This window comes from Capra hircus, chromosome 11 (assembly GCF_001704415.2).
Source record: "Capra hircus breed San Clemente chromosome 11, ASM170441v1, whole genome shotgun sequence".
Taxonomy (NCBI): Eukaryota; Metazoa; Chordata; class Mammalia; order Artiodactyla; family Bovidae; genus Capra; species Capra hircus.
In genome coordinates, this window is record NC_030818.1 from 10287867 (window position 1) to 10309701 (window position 21835).

At 43.1% G+C, this 21835-nt stretch overlaps 1 protein-coding gene across 2 annotated transcripts in view; it reads right to left on the reverse strand.

Moving 5' to 3' along the window:
* The window catches only part of MTHFD2 (methylenetetrahydrofolate dehydrogenase (NADP+ dependent) 2, methenyltetrahydrofolate cyclohydrolase), a 31020-nt gene extending 13343 nt beyond the window's left edge, over nt 1–17677 (reverse strand). For both annotated transcript variants that reach the window (XM_018055020.1, XM_018055019.1), the window contains exons 1-2: nt 17507–17677; nt 7875–8059 (exon numbers count right to left, since the gene is read on the reverse strand). In XM_018055020.1, the coding sequence (XP_017910509.1) occupies nt 7875–8059; nt 17507–17607 (286 nt within the window). In that variant the 5' untranslated portion in view covers nt 17608–17677. The remainder of the gene's footprint in view (nt 1–7874; nt 8060–17506) is intronic.

Consider the following 21835-nt stretch of genomic DNA (forward strand, 5'->3'; position numbering starts at 1 on the left):
GCATTAGTATACTGTATTGGTGTTTTTCTTTCTGGCTTACTTCACTCTGTATAATAGGCTCCTGTTTCATCCACCTCATTAGAACTAATTCAAATGTATTCTTTTTAATGGCTGAGTAATACTCCATTGTGTATATGTACCACAGCTTTCTTATCCATTCCTCTGCTGATTGACATCTGGGTTGCTTCCATGCGCTGGCTATTATAAACAGTGCTGCAATGAACAGTGGGGTACACGTGTCTCTTTCAATTCTGGTTTCCTCGGTGTGTATGCCCAGCAGTGGGATTGCTGGGTCATAAGGTTTGATGCATGATACTGGATGCTCGCGGTTGGTGCACTGAGACGACCCAGAGGGATGGTACGGGGAGGGAGGAGGGAGGGGAGTTCAGGATGGGGAACACGTGTATACCTGCGGCGGATTCATGTTGATGTATGGCAAAACCAATACAATATTGCAAAGTAATTAACCTCCAATTAAAATAAATAAATTTATATTTTAAAAAATAATAATAAAAATAAAAAGTTCAGAAAGAGAAATTAAGAAAACAATCCCATTTACCACTGCAACAAAAAGAATAAAACACCCAGGAATAAACCTACATAAGGAGGCAAAGACTTGTACTCAGAAAACCATACGATTCTAATGAAAGAAACCAAACACCACACAAACAGAGAGACATACCACGATCCTGGGATGGAAGAATCAATATGGTAAAAATAACTATGTTATCCAAAGCAATATACAGATTCAATGAAATTTCTTTTAAATTACCAATGGCATTTTTCACAGGATTAGAATAAATTTTACAGTTTGTATGGAAACAAAGACACTGAAGAGCCAAAGCTATCTTTAAAAAAAGAGTGGGAGGAATCAGGCTCCCTGACTTCAGTATATAAACAAAGCTACCATAACCAAGATAGTATGTATGGTATTGGCACAAAAACAGAAACACAGATCAATGGAAGAGGCTAGAAAGCCCAGGGATAAACCCATGCACCTATGGTGACCTAGTGACAAAGGAGCAAACCATATACAATGGAGAAAAGATAGTCTCTTCAGTAAGTGGTGCTGGGAAAGCTGGACAGCTACCTGTTAAAGAATGAAATTAGAACACTCCCTAACACCAGACACAAAATAAACTCAAAATGGTTAAAGACCTAAATGTAAGGCCAGACACTATGAAACTCTTGGAAGAAAACATAGGCAGAACACTGACATAAATCAAAGCAAGATCTTTTTTGACCCACCTCCTAGAGTAATGAAAATAAAAAGCAAAAATAAACAAATGGGCCCTCATTAAACCCAAAAGCTTTTAACAGCAAAGGAAACCATAAACAAAGTGAAAAGACAACCTTCACAATGGGAGAAAAGATTTGCAAATGAAGCAACTGACAAGGGGTTAATCTCCAAATATACAAACAGCTCCTGCAGCTCAACATCAAAAAAACAAACAACCCGATCACAGAACGGGGTGAAGACCTAAACAGATATTTCTTCAAAGAAATAAAGATAGCCAAGTTCAATTCAGTTCAGTTGCTCAGTTGTGTCCGACTCTATGCGACCCCATGAATTGCAATGCAACATCACTAGTTTTTAGAGAAATGCAGACTAAAAACTACAATGAGGTATCACCTCACACTGGTCAGAATGGCCATCATCAGAAGATCTACAAACAATAAATGCTAGAGAGGGTGTGAAGAAAACAGAACCCGCTTACATTTTTAGTGGGAATGTGGATTGGTGCAGCCACTATGGAGAATACGGTGGTGGTTCCTTAAAAAACTAAAAATACAGCTACCATATGATCCAGCAATTCCATTCCTGGGCATAATTCCAAAAGATACACTATTTACAATGTGACCAAATGCAGCACTATTTACAATAGGTGGGCTTCCCAGGTGGCCCTAGTGGTAAAGAACTTGCCTGTCAACCCGAGAGATTTAAGAGACATGGATTTGATCCCTGAGTTGGGAAGACCCCTGGAACAGGGCATGGCAACCCTCTCGTATACTTGCCTGGAGAATCCCGTGGACAGGAGCCTGGGGGGCTACAGTCCATAGGGTCGCAAAGAGTCAGACACAATTGAAGGAACTTAGAACATTTTACAACAGGCAGGAAATGGAAGCAACCTAAATGCCATCAACAGAGGAATGGAAAAAGTAGATGTGACACAAATATACAACAGAATATTACTCAGCCATAAAAAGGAACAAAACTGTGCCATTCGCAGAGTTATGGATGGACCTAGAGACTATCATATGAAGTCAGTAAGAAGAGAAAAATAAATACTGTATAGCAAGGCATATAAGTGGAATATAGAAAAATGAACCTATTTGCAAAGCAGAAATACAGACACAGACATAGAGAACAAACCTATGGATACCAAGCAGAGGAAAGGGGAGGTGGAATGAATTGGGAGGTTGGGATTTACGTATATACAGTCAGTTCAATTCAGTTGCTCAGTCATGTGTCTGACTTTGCGACCCCATGGACTGCAGCACGCCAGGCCTCCCTGTCCATCACCAACTCCTGCAGCTTGCTCAAACTCATGTCCATCGAGTCAGGGATGCCATACAACCATCTCATCCTCTGTTGTCCCCTTCTCCTCCTGCCCTCAATCCTTCCCAGCATCAGGGTCTTTTCAACTGAGTCAGCTCTTCGCATCAGGTGGCCAAAGTATTGGAGCTTCAGCTTCAACATCAGTCCTTCCAATGAATTCAGGACTGATTTCCTTTAGGATTGATTGGTTTGATCTTCTTGCAGTACAAGGGACGTTCAAGGGTCTTCTCCAACACTACAGTTCAAAAGCATCAATTCTTTGGTGCTCAGCTTTCTTTAAGGTCCTCTCAAACCCACACATGACTACTGGAAAAACCATAGCTTTGACTAGACAGACCTCTGTCAGCAAAGTAATGTCTCTGCGTTTTAATATGCTGTCTAGGATTGTCATAGCTTTTCTTCCAAGAAGCAAGCATCTTTAAATTTCATGGCTGCAGTTACCATCCACAGTGATTTTGGAGCCAAAGAAAATAAAGTCTGTCACTGTTTCCATTGTTTCCCCATCTATTTGCCATGAAGTGATGGGACCAGATGCCATGTTCTTAGTTTTTTGAATGTCGAGTTTTAAGCCAGCTTTTTCACTCTCCTCTTTCACTTTCATCAAGTGGCTCTTCAGTTCTTCTTTGCTTTCCACAATAAAGGCAGTGTCATTTGCATATCTGAGGTCATTGATATTTCTCCCAGTCAATAACCTCAGATATGCAGAGGACACCACCCTTATGGCAGACAGTGAAGAGGAACTGAAAAGCCTCTTGATGAAAGTGAAAGAGGAGAGTGAAAAAGTTGGCTTAAAGCTCAACATTCAGAAAACAAAGATCATGTCACCCGGTCCCATCACTTCATGGGAAATAGATGCGGAAACAGTGGAAACAGTGTCAGACTTTATTTTGGGGGGCTCCAAAATCTCTGCAGATGGTGATTGCAGCCATGAAATTAAAAGATGCTTACTCCTTGGAAGGAAAGTTATGACCAACCTAGATAGTATATTCAAAAGCAGAGACATTCCTTTGCCTACAAAGGTCTGTCTAATCAAGGCTATGGTTTTTCCAGCAGTCATTTATGGATGTGAGAGTTGGACTGTGAAGAAAGCTGAGAGCCAAAGAATTGATGCTTTTGAACTGTGGTGTTGGAGAAGACCCTTGAGAGTCCCTTGGACTGCAAGGAGATCCAACCAGTCCATTCTGAAGGAGATCAGCCCTGGGTGTTCTTTGGAAGGAATGATGCTAAAGCTGAAACTCCAGTACTTTGGCCACCTCATGCGAACAGTTGACTCATTGGAAAAGACTCTGATGCTGGGAGGGGTTGGGGGCAGGAGGAGAAGGGGATGACAGAGGATGAGATGGCTGGATGGCATCACTGACTCAATGGACATGAGTATGAGTGAACTCCAGGAGATGATGATGGACAGGGAGGCCTGGCGTGCTGCAATTCATGGGGTCACAAAGTGTCGGACACGACTGAGCGACTGAACTGAACTGAACTGAATCTTGATTCCAGCTTGTGCTTCATCTAGTCTGGCATTTCACATGATGTACTCTGCATATAAGTTAAGCAAGGTGACAATATACAGCCTTGTCATACTCCTTTCCCAACTTGGAAACAGTCACTTGTTCCATGTCTGGTTCTAACTGTTACTTTTTGACCTGCATACAGATTTATCAGGAGGCAAGTAAGGTGGTCTGTATAAAAGAGATACTGAATGAGAACCTACCATGTAGCACAGGGCTTCCCTAGTGGTTCAGTGGTAAAGAATCCACCTGCCAAAGCAGAAGATGTGAGTTTGACACCAGGGTAGGGAAGATCCCCTGGAAAAGAAAACGGCAACCCACTCCAGAATTCTTGCCTTGGAAATTCCATGGAGAGAGGAGCCTGGTGTGTTACAGTCCACAGGGTTGCAAATAGTCAGATACGACTTGGTGACTAAACAACAACAAGAACAACTGTCTAGCACAGAGAACTCTACTTAATGCTCTGTGTGACCTAAATGGGAAGGAAATCCAAAAAGGAGAGGATACATGTATACATACGACAGCTCTACAAATAGCTGAGGAAAGAAGAGACGCAAAAAACAAGGGAGAAAGGGAAAGGTATAACCAACTAAATGCAGAGTTCCAGAGAATAGCAAGGAGGGACAAGAAGGCCTTCTTCAATGAACAATGCAAAGAAACAGAGGAAAACAACAGAAAGGGTAAGACTAGAGATCTCTTCAAGAAAATCAGAAATATCAAAGGAACATTTCAATTCAAAGATGGCCACAATAAAGGACAGAAATGGTAAAGACCTAATAGAAGCAGACGAGATCAAGATGAGGTGGAAAGAATACACTGAAGAATTGTACAATAAAGATCTTAATGACCCAGGTAACCACGATGGTGTAGTCTCTCACTCAGAGCCAGATATCCTGGAATGTGAAGTCAAGTGGGCCTTAGGAAGCACTGCTGCCAATATAGCTAATGGAGGTGATAGAATTCCGGCAGAACTATTTAAAATCCTCAAAGATGATGCTATTAAAGTGCTGCACTCAATATGTCAGCAAATTTAGAAAGCCCAGCGGTGGCCACAGACTGGAAAAGGCCAATATTCATCCCAATTCCCAAGAAGGGCAGTACTAAAGAATGTTCAAATTACTGGACAGTTGCATGTCCCATGCTAGTAAGGTTATGCTCAAAATCTTCTAAGCTAGGCTTCAGCACTATATGAACCGAGAACTTTCAGATGTTCAAGCTGGGTTTAGAAAAGGCAAAGGAACCAGAGATCAAACTGCCAACATTCACTGGATCACAGAGAAGGCAGGGGAATTCCAGAAAAAATCTATCTCTACTTCATTAACTATGCTAAAGACTTTGACTGTGTAGATCATAACAAATTGTAGAAAACTCTTAAAGAGATGGGAATACCAGAACATCTTACCTGCCTCCTGAGAAATCTGTACCCAGATCAAGAAGCTACAGTTTGAACCAGACATGGAACAAGTGACTGGTTCAGGATTGAGAAAGGAGTATGACAGGCTGTTTATTGTCACCCTTTTATTTAACTTATACACAGAGTACATTATGCAAAATGCCAGGCTAGATGAAGCACAAGCTGGAATCAAGATTGCCGGGAGAAATATCAACAGCCTCAGATATGTGGATGATATCACTTAAACTGCAGAAAGCAAAGAGGAACTAAAGAGCCTCTTGATGAAGGCAAAGGAGAGTAAAAAAGCCAGCTTAAAACTCAATATAAAAAAAACTAAGATCATGGCATCCAGTCCCATCACTTCATGGCAAAGTGAAGGGAAGAAGACAGAAGCAGTGAAAAATTTCCTCTTCTTGGGCTCTAAAATCACAGTGGATGGTGACTGCAGCCATAAAGTTAAAAGACTACTATTTTTTGGCAGGAAAGCTATGACAAACCTAGACAGTGTGTTAAAAAGCGAAGACATCACTTTGTTGACAAAGGTCTATATAGTCAAGTGTGTGGTCTTTCCAGTAGTCATGAAGAGATGTGAGAGCTGGACAATAAAGAAGGCAGAGCACCGAAGAACTGATGCCTTCAAAATGAGGTGCTGGAGAAGACTCAGAGGCCCTTGGAAAACAAGGAAATCAGACCAGTCAATCTTAAAAGGAAATCAACCCTGAATACTCATTGGAAGGACTGATGCTGAAGCTCTAATACTCTGGCCACCTGACGTGAACAGCTGACTCATTGAAAAAGACCCTGATCCTGGAAAAGATTGAGGGCAGGAGGAGAAGAGGGCAAAAGAGGATGAGATGGTTGGATGGCATCACCAATTCAATGGACATGAAGCTGGGCAAACTCTGGGAGATGGTGAGGGACAGGGAGGCCTGGAGTATTGCAGTCCGTGGAGTTGCAAAGAGTCAGGCAAGACTGGTGCCTGGAGAACAATGACTGATTCACTTTGCTATAACAAGAAAGGAATACAACACTGTAGAAAGAATTATACTCCAATAAAAATGTCTTTAAAATTTTTAAGCAAAAGTATCTGAAGAATAAAAGAATAAAATAAAATAGAGGCATTTACTGAGGCAAGGCTACACTGCTTGCCACACTATCAGCAAGGCTTTTAATCATCACAACTGTCCTGGTAGCTGGAAAGTTTGAACAGGCTCACAGGTAACCTTGAGTAACTTCTCAACACTAAAAGAGTACTAGCTTGATACTTTCTATCTATTATGCTACATAATTATCATTAACCTCATCTTATAGACAAGGCTCAGAGAAACTGAAACATAAGCCAGCTAGTGACAAAGCCAGTCTTTGTGGTTCCAAAGTCCACCTTCTTTCCACTATACCACGCTACCTCCCATTCCAAGGTCTTAGAAAGCCATAGCTTACTAGCTTCCAGACGTTCTAAAGGTTTTCCTTTTCTAATTTTGTTTATAATTACTTTGGCCGTGCTGGGTCTTGGTTACTGCGTGGGCTTCTCTCTAGTTGTGGTCAGTGGGGTCTGCCCTCCAGCTGCAGTGCACAGGCTCATTGCAACAAGGCTTCTCTTGTGGAGAAGCTCAACAGTTGCGGTGCATGGGCTTACCAGATCCATGGCACATGGGCTCTTCCCAGATCAGGGACTGCACTTGTGTCTCCTGCATTAGCGGGTAGATTCTTTACCACTGAACTACTAGGGAAACTCTAAAGGTTTTTCGATGAAGAGGGCAGGGGGCCTCAATCCTCAGTGATAAAAAACAGAGTATGCCAAGGGCTCATGGTGCAGTGGTCTCACAGCCCTTCAGAAGGGCGGGCACACAGTGCTCAGAACACTGACCCACAGAGAAGCCCCAAACCTCCCATCACTCAGACCTACTCCTTCTGCATCCAAACTTTCAACCATGTCTAAACTGTATGATTTAATTGGCTTTGGAACCCATTGGTGGAGAAACCACAGCCTATTTCAAGGAAGCTAGAGTCATTTCCTGCAAATCCATGACTGTATTCTAGGCCACATCACTGAGGTCTCCTCAACCAAGTGCTCAGATAGTTTAGCCACAGACTCATTGCTCAAGGAAAGCAGATGTAAACAGTGGTCAAGGTTACTTATCAAAGTGAGCCTGTAACAGAATTTAAATTACATTCCAGAAGACACCGAGAAACCAACCATATTCCTCCAGTCCTAGTCTATAAACCTCCTCCCCAACATACAGCCTGATTTCTTTCTGACAAATATTTGGATTCAGTTGAATCACATTAGTCTCCTCTGTTTGGGTTTTCTGAGCAGAAAAAAGAGCAGAAAAAAGAAGTGTAAGTTACAATAGAGTTCGCCTCAGATTAAATCTCAATTTAACAGTAGTTGGGGTCTGAGAGTGACACATACCCACGCTGGCAGCTGCTCTGGTTTTGTTGAGGACATAGGACTGACTTGCAGGATTCTCTCCAACCAGAACCACACTCAGGTGTGGCCGCCTGTTGCCTGACGCCACCCATTCTTCCACCTCCTGCCGCACTTCCTGCTTGATCTGCTCAGCAAGTTTCTTTCCAGAAATGATAACAGCTTCATTTCTGCAGAAGGCAATAGAATCACAAAAACAAATAGCTTGAATTTTTGTAAAGAATAAAGACTACAAAAGCGTTATTAAGTACCAAAAACTTTGGGTGGAAGGGGAGGAGGAATTGGAAGACGGTCAAAAGGCATAGTGGGCCCTTCTATTTATTGGTCCCCCATTCAAGGATTCACCAACCCATGGGTTGAAGATACTTGGAAGGAAATTCCAAAAAGCAAAACATGAATTTGCCCTGCACCTAGCAACTATTTACATAGCATTTACATTGTATTTATAACTATCTACACAGCATTTACATGGTATTAGGTATTTTAAATAAATAATCTAGAGATGATTTAAAGTATTTGGAAGGATAGGTTATATACAAATACCATGCCATTTTATATAAGGGACTTAGAGCATCTGGGAATTTTGGTATCCTTGGGGTTCCTGAAACAATCCTACTCATATAATGAAGGATGACTGTACAAACTTCTAGTTATAAGATTAATAAGCACTAGGGACATAATGTACTATATACAGTGAAGACTTTAGTTACCACTGCTGTATAATATATAGAAAGCTTGTTAAAATAAGAGATCCTAAGAGCTCTCATCACAAGGAGAATTTTTATATTTTTTATTTTTATAACAATATCTATATGAGGGTTTCTCTGGTGATCAGTGGTTAAGAATCTGCCTTGCAATGCAGAGGACACAGGTTTGATCCCTGGTCCAGAAGATCCCACATGCCACAGGACAACTGAGCCCATGGGCCACAACAAGACAAAAGCCACCGCAATGAGAAGCTGGAGCACCACAGCTAGAGTAGCCCGGCTTGCCAAAACTAGAGAAAGAATGCGTGCAGGAAGAAAGACCCAGCACAGCCAAAGATCACATAAATATTTTTTAAAAACATACATCTATATGAAATGATGAATTTTAACTAAACCTATTGTGGTAATCATTTCACAATGTATGTAAATCACACCATCAGGCAGTATACCTTAAACTTACACAGAGATGCATGTCAATTGTTGTTGTTAAGTTGCTAGGTCATGTCTGACTTTCCTGAGACCCCGTGGACTGTAGCCTACCAGGCTCCTCTGTTCTTGGGATTTCCTAGACAGAATACTGGAGTGGGCTGCCATTTCCTTCTCCAGGGGATCTTCCTGACCCAGGGATCAAACGTGCGTCTCCTGTATTGCAGGCGGATTCTTCATCACCGAGTTACTAAGGATGTGATGTATGTCAATTACTTCTGAGTAAAACTGGAAAAAACTAACTTTCCCAAACTAAAAGTTTAGATTAGACTACATAGTTCCTAATCAAGGGACAACTAAAATCTGAAGGAGAGGTTCAAGTGGTAAATCTGTGTCCAGCTACATATTTAAGAAAATAAAATTGATTGAAATAATTACTACCATTAATTCTAAACTTGGAGAATTTAAGTAACTGATAACTACTACTTGACATAATGTCATGTCACTAGATGTCATGTGTAGCTCTTCTGAATCCAGAGTCTAGGTTCTTAATGCTATACCATCCTGCCTCCTGATGTCTGACAACTGTAGGCAAAAAAAAAAAAAAAAGTTGCTAATTTGCAATGTTGTTAATTTGTTTGATCTCTCACCACTATGATGTTAGTTTGTTCTCTATGCTTATATGCCATTTGTAGTTTATATTTTGCCCATGTTAGCATCTAGTCATATGTTTTGAATCATTTCCCAGTTAGTGAATTGGCTTTTAATCTACATGTACTTTAAAATATTTAAATAATATTATGCAGTTAAACCAATAAACAATATACTGGACAATACCTACTGTAAAATTTCAGGCTAAAATTTAAGAAAATCAGGAAAACCACTAGGCCATCCAGGTATGACCTAAATCAACCCCCTTATGATTACACAATTGAGGTGACAAATAGATTCAAGGGATTAGATCTGGTAGACAGAGTGCCTAAAGAACCATGGATGGAGGTTTAACATTGTATAGGAGGCAGTGATCAACCATCCCAAAGAAAAAGAAATGCAAGAAGGCAAAGTGGTTGTCTGAGAAGGCTTTACAAATAGCTGAGGAAAGAAGAGAAGCAAAAAGCAAGGGAGAAAGGGAAAGATATACCCGACTGAATACAGAGTTCCAGGGAACAGCAAAGGGAGCTAAGAAATTCTTCTTAAGTGAACAATGCAAAGAAATAGAGGAAATTAATAGGATGGGAAAGACTAGAGATCTGTTCAAGAAAACTGGAGATATTAAGTGAACATTTCATGCATGATGGAAAGTACAAAGAACAGAAAGGGTAGGGGACTCAACAGAAGCAGAAGAGATTAAGAAGTAGTGGCAAGTATACACAGAAGAACTATACAAAAAAGGTCTTAATGACCTGGATAAAGTGCTACACTCAATATGTCAGCAAATTTGGAAAACTCAGGAGTGGCTACGGGACTGGAAAAATTAGTCTTCATTCCAATCTCAAAGAAGGGCAACACCAAAGAATGTTCAAACTACCACACAATTGCACTCATTTCACATGCTAGCAAGGTAATGCTCAAAATCCTTCAAGCTAGGCTTCAGCAGGATGAACTGAGAACTTCCAGAGGTACAAGCTGGGTTTAGAAAAGGCAGAAGGACCAGAGACCAAACTGCCAACATTTGTTGGATCACAGAGAAAGCAAGTGAATTCCAGAAAAACATCTAATTCTGCTTCATTGATTACGTACACTAAAGCCTTTGACTGTGTGGATCACTACAAACTGTGGAAAATTCTTCAAGAGATGGGAGTACCAGACCATCTGACTTGCCTCCTGAGAAATCTGTATGCAGGTCAAGAAGCAACAGTTAGAACTGGACATGAAACAACAGACTGGTTCCAAATCAGGAAAGGAGTATGTCAAGGCTGCGTATTGTCACCCTGCTTATTTAACTTATATGCAGAGTACATCATGAGAAATGCTGGGCTGGATGAAGCACAAGCTGGAATCAAGACTGCTGGGAGAAATATCAATAACCTCAGATATGCAGATGACACCACCCTCCTGGCAGAAATTGAAGAAGAACTAAAGAGCCTCTTGATTAGGGTAAAAGAGAAGAGTGAAAAAGGTGGCTTAAAATTCAACATTCCAAAAACTAAGATCCTGGCATTCAGCCCCATCACTTCATGATAAATAGAAGGGGGGGAAGTGGAAACAGTGACAGATTTTATTTTCTTGGGCTCCAAAATCACTGCAGATCGTGATTGCAGCCATGAAATTAAAAGACACTTGCTCCTTGGAAGAAAAGCTGTGATAAACCTAGACAGCATATTAAAAAGCAGAGACATCACTTTGCCGACAAAGGTCCGTAGTCAAAGCTATGGTTTTTCCAGTAGTCGTTTACAGATGTAAAAGTTGGACCATAAAGAAGGCTGAATGCTGAAGAACTGATGCTTTTGAACTGTGGTGCTGGAGAAGACTCTTGAGAGTCTCTTGGATGGCAAAGAGATCAAACCAGTCAATCCTAAGGGAAATCAACCCTGACTATGCACTGAAAGGACTGCTGCTTGAAGCTAAAGCTCCAATACTTTGGCTACTTAATGGGAACAGCCGACTCATTGGAAAAGACCCTGATGCTGGGAAAGATTGAGGGCAGAAGGAGAAGCGTGCCATAGAGGATGAGTCAGTTAGATGGCATCACCGACTCAATGGACATGTTGCTGCTGCTGCTAAGTCACTTCAGTCGTGTCTGACTCTGTGTGACGCCATAGACGGCAGCCCACCAGGCTCCCCCGTCCCTGGGACTCTCCAGGCAAGAACACTGGAGTGGGTTGCCATATCCTTCTCCAATGCATGAAAGTGAAAAGTGAAAGGGAAGTCACTCAGTCATGTCCGACTCTTCGCGACCCCATGGACTGCAGCCTACCAGGCTCCTCCATCCATGGGATTTTCCAGGCAAGAGTACTGGAGTGGGGTGCCATTATGAGCAAACTCCAGGAGATGGTGAAGAACAGGGAAGTCTGGCGTGCTGCAGTCCATGGGGTCACAAAGAGTCAGACACAACAATGACAACTCCTCTCCATAGTCCTTCCTCGAAAAGATTTTTCAGAAGGATAGGGATTGTGGACTTCCCTGGTGGTACAGTGGATAAGAATCTACCTTCCAACGCAGGGGACACAGTTTCAATCCCTGATCCAGGAAAATCCCACATACCTCAGGGCAGCTAAGCCCATGTGGCATAGCTAGGAAGCCATCGCTCTATGGCCTGTGAGCTGCCCCTACAGAAGCCCACACACCTAAAGCCTGTGCTCTGCAGCAAGCCATGCCACGCAATGAGAAGCCTGTGCACCATAACGAGGAGTAGCCCCCACGTGCAGCAGCTAGAGACAGCCATCGCACAGCAAGGAAGACCCAGCACAACCAAAAATTAATTAAAAAAGAATAGGGATTGGAAGGGGGACTAGGGCGAATACATCTCATCGATGGCAGTGTGCTCTACCACAAGACCTCAGTTCCCCATCCACAGCTGACACACCAGGAGTATCTGATGCCCAGAACAATTTCTAGGCTGGCCTACAGTCTAGCTGGTGCAAAAGCTTATGCATCAGGAGTAGTGGTAGGGAACCAGATCAGTAAGAGCCTCTCTCTGACCTACATTCACATACGAGAATCACAGGGATGAGAAACTGCTTCTTAGGGGACAGACAACAAGACAACTCAGATCTAGAAGAACCTGTAGTCCCTCAGATATGTTCAAATCTCTGAAAGTCTGTCTCTCCCTAATCACAACTGATTATGCAGCTCTTCCTGGGTTCCAATGTGGAAGATTCCTGGCTTTCTTATTTCCACATATATCTGTACAGTAAAGTTCACATGACTTCAAGTAGAACAAGAAAGTGTACATTAAGAAAAAGAACCCCCACTGAAAACAAGACTTTCCCTTCATATTTTTGTCCCCAGTGTCATAAGGAATGCTACAACTCAACATTAATTGAGAATATAATTCTTTGAAACACTGAAACAGTCTATTTCCCCTTATAGCACATAATTTTTTTAACAGCACATATTTAACACTCAGGGATGACATCAAGGTACTGGATATTTTGTGTGGTCAGATAGAATTAATTTGCCAGGCCACTGTTAATTAAAAATGTTAAAGCTAACGCTCTACCAGTCTAAGTCTTCAATGCCTGCTTTTAAGTTGCATTGTGATTAAATACCTACTTTAAACCAAGTCTCAGTGTCTTACATGTAATGCAGTAATTTTATACCTAAACCTTATATTAATCTGTATTTCCATCTTTTGAGATATTAAGATGGTATCAACGGACTTCCCTGGTGGTCCTGTGGCTAAGAGGAACCCACACTACCAATGCAGGGGCCCCGAGTTCAATCCCTGGTCAGGGAACTACATCCCACATGCCACAACTAAGAGTTTGCGTGCCACAACTAAGATCCCACATGTAGCAACTAAGACCTGGAAAATTAATTAATTAATTAAATAAACATTTTTAAAAGATACCACAATTTTATAGCAAACCAAATGCTTTTACCTAGATTTTACTTGATAATACTAGTGGATTGTAAAATATATAACATTTCTAATATATTCATGGGAAATTAAGGAAAACACATTAATATTTACAAATCCATTTCAGATTTAGGGTTGAAGGGAACTTCTTCAAAAGGGCTTTGCTGATACAAGTACCCCTGGCAACATTCTTGATCTATGATAATACCGAAAATATCTGTCCTGGGACAGAAATAGAGTGAAAGATTAGTTTAAAAGGGCTTAGGACAGTAATTTATATTGAATGAAATAAGATATAAAGTACTAAGCATATATGTTAACTAAAAATTAATTTCTAACTCTCTTCTGTTGGTTAGATTTACAGAGACACATCTTTAACAATACAATAGATATATTTATTTATTTATATACTCATAAGGATCTATAAAAAAATATTGAGTGAAGTTAGATTTCACTTCATTAAAAAGTTCCTTTTGAAAGTAGTAAACGTAAGAGAAAATGGTAGCAGCACATTTGGGCTAAGCATGATATAATAAGGCTAAGGACACAGGGTTCTGGGAGAAACCAGTGTTCCAAATTTCAGAGGCTAGTTCTGGATGTTATGCCAATTTGCTTTAAAAAAAAAAAAGAAAAAGAAAAAGTCAAACAGTAACAAGAGCCAAAACAAAGCCATAGTGCAATAAGTATTGTTCATAATACAATTGTTTTAGCTTTCCTCCTTGGACCACAGCTCTGCCAAATGTGAAACACAGTCCTATGAGGGCTTCATTACCTAATTTCCCAACTTTTTAACTTTTTTTGCTGAAAAGCAGATAAAGTTACTGCTGCTGCTGCTAAGTCGCTTCAGTCGTGTCCGACTCTGTGCGACCCCGTAGACAGCAGCCCACCAGGCTCCCCCATCCCTGGGATTCTCCAGGCAGGAACACTGGAGTGGGTTGCCGTTTCCTTCTCCAATGCGTGAAAGTGAAAAGTGAAAGCAAAGTCACTCAGTCGTGCCCGACTCTTAGCGACCCCATGGACTGCAGCCTACCAGGCTCTTCCAGCCATGGGATTTTCCAGGCAAGAGTACTGGAGTGGGGTGCCATTGCCTTCCCCGAAAGTTACTGCTACCCCAGAATAAATGGAAATGGAGACTGAATTAGTCCACAGGGAATCCAAAATGTATTAACCATATTAGCTAACATTTATTTAGAAGTGCTTTCACAAATGTGTTTAGGAAAATTTCCCTTAAAATTATGAATCAACAGACTAGAAAGGACTGAAGGACTGTCCAAATAAAATTAAAAACCAAAATCTGTCAGTGGCATCTTCACTCTCCTAATTTAATAGATTATAGTACTAGATTTTCCATGAAAAATTAGTATCAGATATAATTTACAATTCATGATCATGACTTATTTTGGAACGAGTTTTGTTATCTACTAATTAGTCAGTAATGAGTGAACAAAGACACAGAGGGAGATGGAACTCTATATTTATTAAACACTAGACATTTCAGTTAGAGCTTTACATACATTACTCTCAGTTACTTCAGTTCAGTTCAGTCGCTCAGTCGTATCCGACTCTTTGTGACCCCATGAATCGCATCACGCCAGGCCTCCCTGTCCATCACCAACTCCCTTAAATTAGTTCACTTGGTCACAGAAATAATTGTATTGGTCTCAGTTACTTGGGACTATTATAATAAGCCCATTATACAGAACAAGAAACTGAAACAATAGTAACAAAATTCAAACACAAACTTCTGCCTCCAAAGTTCTTTTTTTTTCCTATACCCCATGGTCTACAATACTATCTAACCATGAAAACTCTCACACTACCCCCACCCACCCACCCACAGGAACACATGCAGACCTATATTTTTAAAAGACATTTTATTTTTACCAACTAGCAGTAATCAAAGCAATACATCAGAAGCCTGAATACTAAATGTACTTACTACCTTTAGAGATGTGGAAACCTATTCATCCAGAAAAGTGAAAGGAGGACAATGGTTAATAGACAGCGTGAGCAAACTGTTCCAGTTCTTTAGATTACAAATTGGAAGCTCCTTATAAATCTCCTTCCAATCATGGAACCATATGCGGCCAGAACTCAGGAAGGGAGTAAGAGGGAGGAGAACAGAGAGTAATAAAACATGGGGCTGGAAAGGCAGATCAGGGTCAGACTAAGAAAATCCTTGAACGTCTCCTCGGAAATCTTCCAACAATGCATTAGAGATTTCCCTGATGGTCCAGTGGCTAGAACTCGGACCTCCCAATGCAGGGGGTCAGTTCCATCCCTGGTCAGGGAACTAGATCCCACTTCCCGCAACTAAGACCCAGTACAGCCAAATAAATTAATATTTTCATGTTAATGAATTAGTTTTATTTTTGGTTGTGCTGGGCCTTCATTGTTGCCTGCGGGCTTTCTCTGGCTGCGGCAAGCAGGGGCTACTCTTTCTTGCCAAGCACAGGCTTCTCACCGTGGTGGCTTCTCTTGCGGCCCTGGGAGCACAGGCGGCCAGGAGCACGGGCTCTAGGGCTTGTGGGCTTCAGTAACTGCAACTGGCAGGCTTAGTGTTTGTGGCACATGGGCTCAGCTGCTCCACCGCATGTGGAATCTTCCCCGACCAGGGATCCAGCCTGTGCTTCTTCGTTGGCAGGTGGATTCGTATCCATTGTACCACCAGGGAAGTCTCAATTTTTTTTTAAAATGCATTAATCCCCATTCTGTGTTCCAACAGCACCTTGGAAAACATCTCTAACAGCATTTTTACACTGATTAGAAATTACACTGTTCTGCCCCTTGACAGGTAGGGAAGTTCCACTAAAGAAAGAGCCGTTCTTTTACCATCTCTGAATAATGCACAGCCTAGCACAGTACCTGGATAAAGGGGCTGCTGTTACAAATAAGTTCTAAAGACTGAAAGGAAAGAGGGTGCATATATTTAGGGAACTGAAATCACAGCTCTCCCTCCCCCCAAAACTCTTCAATCTATGTTTAGAATGGGAATTTGTGGTCCAGAAAGATCATGAAATATGTATAACCTCCCAAGATGCTGGGAGGGATTGGGGGCAGGAGAAAAAGGGGACGACAGAGGATGAGATGGCTGGATGGCATCACCGACTCGATAGACGTGAGTCTGAGTGAACTCCGGGAGGTGGTGATGGACAGGGAGGCCTAGCGTGCTGCGATTCATGGGGTCGCAAAGACTAGGTCACGACTGACCGACTGAACTGAAGTGAACTGAAGAAAACTCAAACAGAGCTTTCCCTCTTCTCTTCCCGGGTGTTCACCACCTCAGTTTACTTGATCTGGCACTGACCAACTCCAGGCGGGCTGCAGTCAAAGTCCCGGTGACCACTGCACATTGATTATTCTCTTGGAAGGGAAAGGAGCAGCTTGTAGAGCAGCGTGAGCCACATCCACAGCCTGGAGGAAGAGGGAAGTGCTGGTACCGGGCTAGCAAAGCTTGTGGATTTCATCAGACTGCTTTAACCCTCTCCGCCGCTAGGGTTCCGGGAAGGGGCGGGTCGCAGAAGGCTGCTTACTTACAACTCTCACTCGCGCTCGCCAAAACGTCTCGGCTTTCCAGCTCTCGGTTTCACGGCCAAGGTCGGTCCTGGCCTGTGACTTCTGTATGCTCCCACGTAAATCGTGGCGCCCCAGAGCCCGCCTGCACCTCTGCTCCACACCGTGGGCGCCGTCCCACCGGCGGACTGGCCTCGGGACAGGGCAACGCCCGGACCTTGCCGGAGACCGGCTCCTTCCCGAAAGGCGGGCTCCCGGGCTCAGCCCACACGCCGAGAGAGCCCGAGCGGTACACTGAGGCCGCGCTGAGCTGCCGCGTCGCCCCGCCACACCCCTCTCTGTGACCACCACCACCCGGGACCGAGATGCTCCAGAAAGGCGTACCTAGGCGGGCCGGCTCTCAGCTCCCCTCGGTTTTCCGCACTGACCCAGCCCGCCGACCCTCTTACCGCACTGCCGAGAGGTGGAAAGGGCGTTGATGGAGGCGGCCACTCTGCGCGGACCGGAGCAGTCGGGTGACCAGAGTGGTTATAAAGGAGGCTGCGGCCATCGTCAGCGCGGGGAAAGATAAGCGCGCTGACCGCACGGTTATACCGCTGCAGCGTGGCAGGCCTCGCCTCCTGCCGGCACCCATTGGTCCCTGCCGCTCTCCACTTGCAGTCTGTTGGGCCGCTGGAGCTGAAGGAGCCAATCGTTGCCTTCCTTTACCTTGGAGAAGCCCCGGCGTGACTCTGAAGACTGGAGAGCTTGCCTAGACTGGCTGAGCAAGGCAAGCGCCCCTGGCAAAAGTCGTCAGGGATGCCCGGCCTTGTCATTCATTCATTGAGCAAATATCTTGAGTGCCTACTGTGTGCCAGACGCTGTTAAGAGTGGATAAAAAGATAGGAAGACGGAATAGCAGCTAGTATATGTAGAAGAAAGGTGCAGTTAGAAAACAACTATTTGGCAAAATCATAGTAAAAATTGAGACATCAGTGAATGTCAAAACAACTGAAGTTGGATGAGGAACAAGTGATCTATATTATAGATTTGCTAGATCTTGCAAACAAAAATACAAGATGCCCAATTAAACTTGGGAGGACGAGTCATACTTTACTAAAAAAGCTTTCATCTGGCGACTTCCCTGGTGGTACACTGGTTAAGAGTCTGCCTTCCCCCCGCAGGGTGCCAGGGTGCCCATCCCTGGCCCAGGAGCTAAGATCCCATGTATGGCAGGACAACTAAGTTCGTGCAGAGCAACTACCAAAGCCTGCCAGCTCTGCAAGAAGAGAAGCCAACGCAATTAGAGAGTAACCCCTAGCTCACCTCAACTAGAGAAAGCCCTTGCCTAGCAACAAAGAACCAGCAGAGTAAAAAAAAACAAAAACAGTATTTATCTGTTATCAGGAATTCAGATTAAACTTGGCTTCCTGTATTTTATCTGTCTGGCAGCCTTATTTGCATAGTCTCAAAGTATCTCTCCCACAAAGTATTTTTATTAATAGCAAACGTGGGAAATGGCACATTTACAGTGGAGAAACCTGACAGTCATTACCTTAAACAAGTGATCAAAATTAACACCACCAGTAACAGGACAAGCACACATTATATGAAGGAGGACACATCACTTTATAAGTCATAGCCAGCCTGAATATTGAATGGAGTGATTTTCTTAAACCATTGAATTCCCTAAACTCATTACAGATTTCTTATTTACACACATAGAGGAGAGATCATAGACCTGGAATGTTAAAACAGGAAAAAGCCACAGTCCTGAAATTTTGGAAGGTATTAGCAAATCTAAACACAAGAAAGTATCAGACAAGTCAAAACTGAGAGAGGTTCCACAAGAAAAGCACCCAGTACTCTTCAAAAACGTCAAAGTCACGAAAGACAAAGGATGAGGTATTTTTCTAGATCAAATGACCCTGAGCATGATACTTAACTGTAACACGTGATTCCAGCCCCACCCCACCCCCACAATTACTTTTCTTTTTCCTTCATTCTTCTTTTTCTCTCTTTTTTTCCTATAAAGGACACAGCAAACTCTGGGAGATGGTGAAGGATAGGGAAGGCTGGCATGCTGCAGTCCGTGGGGTCTCAAAGAGTCAGACACAACTGAGCAACTGAACAAGAACCTCGATATTCCACGTTCCAGGATCTACTAAGGCTTCTACTTTAGCTTCAGATTTTCTTCCTTTCCACTTTCTGTTAGAATCATTAGATGATGAGTGTGGTTCTCTCACCCATCCAGAAACAAGAGCGGCTCCTAACATAGTTAATAAACCTCTTCCCTTTAAAGGGATGGGAAAATCAGGCACAAACAGCAAGGAATGTAGAAACCATTGGCCACTGATGTTGCACATAAGGCATTCCAGGAAAGTGAACCCCTGCCTCTTCCCTGACACCCCCTCACTCCTTATGATTGCTAAGGTTTCCAGTTCTTCAGGTTAAGACTGAAAATGTTGCACTGTTACAGGAAAGAAAATCCTTTCTAGGGCCCCTGTGTGGGCTCTTAGCGAATACTCAGAAATTGTCTAAGGAGACACATGTACTGACAAGTCAAGAGACTTTATTGGGAAGTGTCTCCAGTCAGAGCTTCAGGGTAAGGGAATCCAGGAGAACTGCTTTACCATGAGGCTCACAGTCTTGGGTTTTATGGTGATGGGTTGTCTCTGGCCAATCATTCTGACTCAGGGTCATTCCGGGTAGCGCACAAATCACTCAGCCAAGAGGGATCCAGTGAGAAGATTCTGGGAAACTGGTAGGACATATGAACTAGTGTCTCTCCCTTTGACCTTTCCCGAATTCTTCCGGTTGGTGGTAGCTTGTTAGTTCTAGGTTCCTTACCAGGACCTCCTGTTGTAAGTGGTTAATGTTGTGTCCAGTCCAGGCAGACAGCTTTTGTCAGTGGCTCCCCTAACAGCACTAGTATCTGTAAGGAATTCTTTCAAGTAGCCTGCTACATCAATGACCACCTCAGGCAAGGCATTAGTTATGTAGATGGTATCTCTAGGCAGAGTCTCTTTTGGCCTTGGGCCCCCTCAGTCTTCTGATTGCAAAACCCTCAATGGCTACGGGCCCCGGAGGCTCTCTGGTGTTTGAGGCATTCCCTCTTCCAACTCCCCACAGGGCATGTTTATTACTATCCTCCCTCCCGTGCCCCTTGTGTCCACACAGGGTACACTGATCCTATCCAGGTACCCATGGGACTAAGGGTCTGCAAGGATCAAATCGGTCCAGAAAAACCAGTTTCCCCTTTGTCGGCCTTTGAGTGATCAAAACCACTGCCATCATCTGGGCCTTTTGCATATTTCTCTGGGTGTGTTCAGTCTTTTCAGCCAGATCCCTATTATTGAAAAACAACTAAGCCAATTGGAAGAAATCATTCATCAGGAGTCTGGGGATCAGCAGTTGTTTTCTGAATTTTGTGCCTAATGTCTGGGGCACTGTGGGCTATGAAATTCATAGCCAAAATATTTTGTACCTCAGGGAGGAGGGAGCTTTGTTTGTATGGGATCCTGACCCTGTAGGCTGGGTCAGTTAATATGTCCTCTGTGTCCTTCCTAAAGTTATACCTCTGAGCTACACATGCCTTAAATTCCTTTTGGGTTCCATTGCCAAGATACAAAATTTGAATATCTCACTCCACTTAAATATCCTAACTCATATTGTGGCCAAATCAGATTACATAAGCTAGTAAGTTTTTTCTGTTTTAATTCCTGTTGTCTTAATTTTTCCCAATCCCATCCCAGAGTATACGGCCCAGAGGGGACAGGATTGATACAGCCTGACCCGTTTCAGGCCTGAACCTGAGGTGATTTGCTAACTCCTGTGCTACCTAGAGGTTTCATTCTGCCGTCAAAACTCACCATTTCCTTCCCTGGCAGTCTAGTAGTCAGGACTCCACACTTGCGGTGTAGAGGGTGCAGCTTCAGTCCCTAGTTGGGGAACTCAGATCCTGCAAGCTGTGTGGTGTGGCAAAAAAGAAAAAAATCCACCAGGCACTTATGAGTTTAGATGTTATCCCTTCCAGGGTAGTCTCCCAATCAGATGTTAGTGCCCAAAAAGTTGTTGCAAAGGAATGGTACAGAAGCTATCACTCAGTGTGGATGATCAGCAGGAGTTGACCTAGCTGCAAGTTGGAAATAAAGGGTCAGCACTTGTCAACAGAGGGCTTCCCAGGTGGCGCTAGTGGTAAAGAATCCACCTGCCAAAACAGGAGACATAAGAGATGCGGGTTCGATTCCTAGGTCCTGAAGATTGCCTGGAGGTGGGCGTGGCAACCCACTCTAGTATTCTTGCCTGGAGAATCCCATGGGCAAAGGAGCTTGGGCTACAGTCCATGGGGTCACAAAGAGTTGGACATAATGGAAGCAACTTAGCACACATGCACTTGTCAACAGAAAGTACATCTTGGTAGCCACGCCAGTGTTCTGGGGTTAAGAAAAGAAAGAAACGGAATAGGAATGAACACAGAAGAAAAAGTTCAGAGTCAGAAGAACAGTATAAATTATCAAAACCTCCAGCAATATTTCTGTCCTAGACCTGCTGTTGGATGTGCATAAGCATAGCCATTCCACACCATCTTTCTATAATAAACCATGTTAATTGCCATCATTCCTCTAGTCTGGACCTAGGTTCTGCATTAGAGCCCCAAAGCATTCTCGGTTGACCAGCCTGATAAAATGGGTACACATCAGCAGAGCGTCCTCCCTGGTACACCTGGCTCATGTGTCCCACAAGCCCATCTAGGACCAACCCCCAATTCTCAATATTTTCTTATCTTATTATTGTCC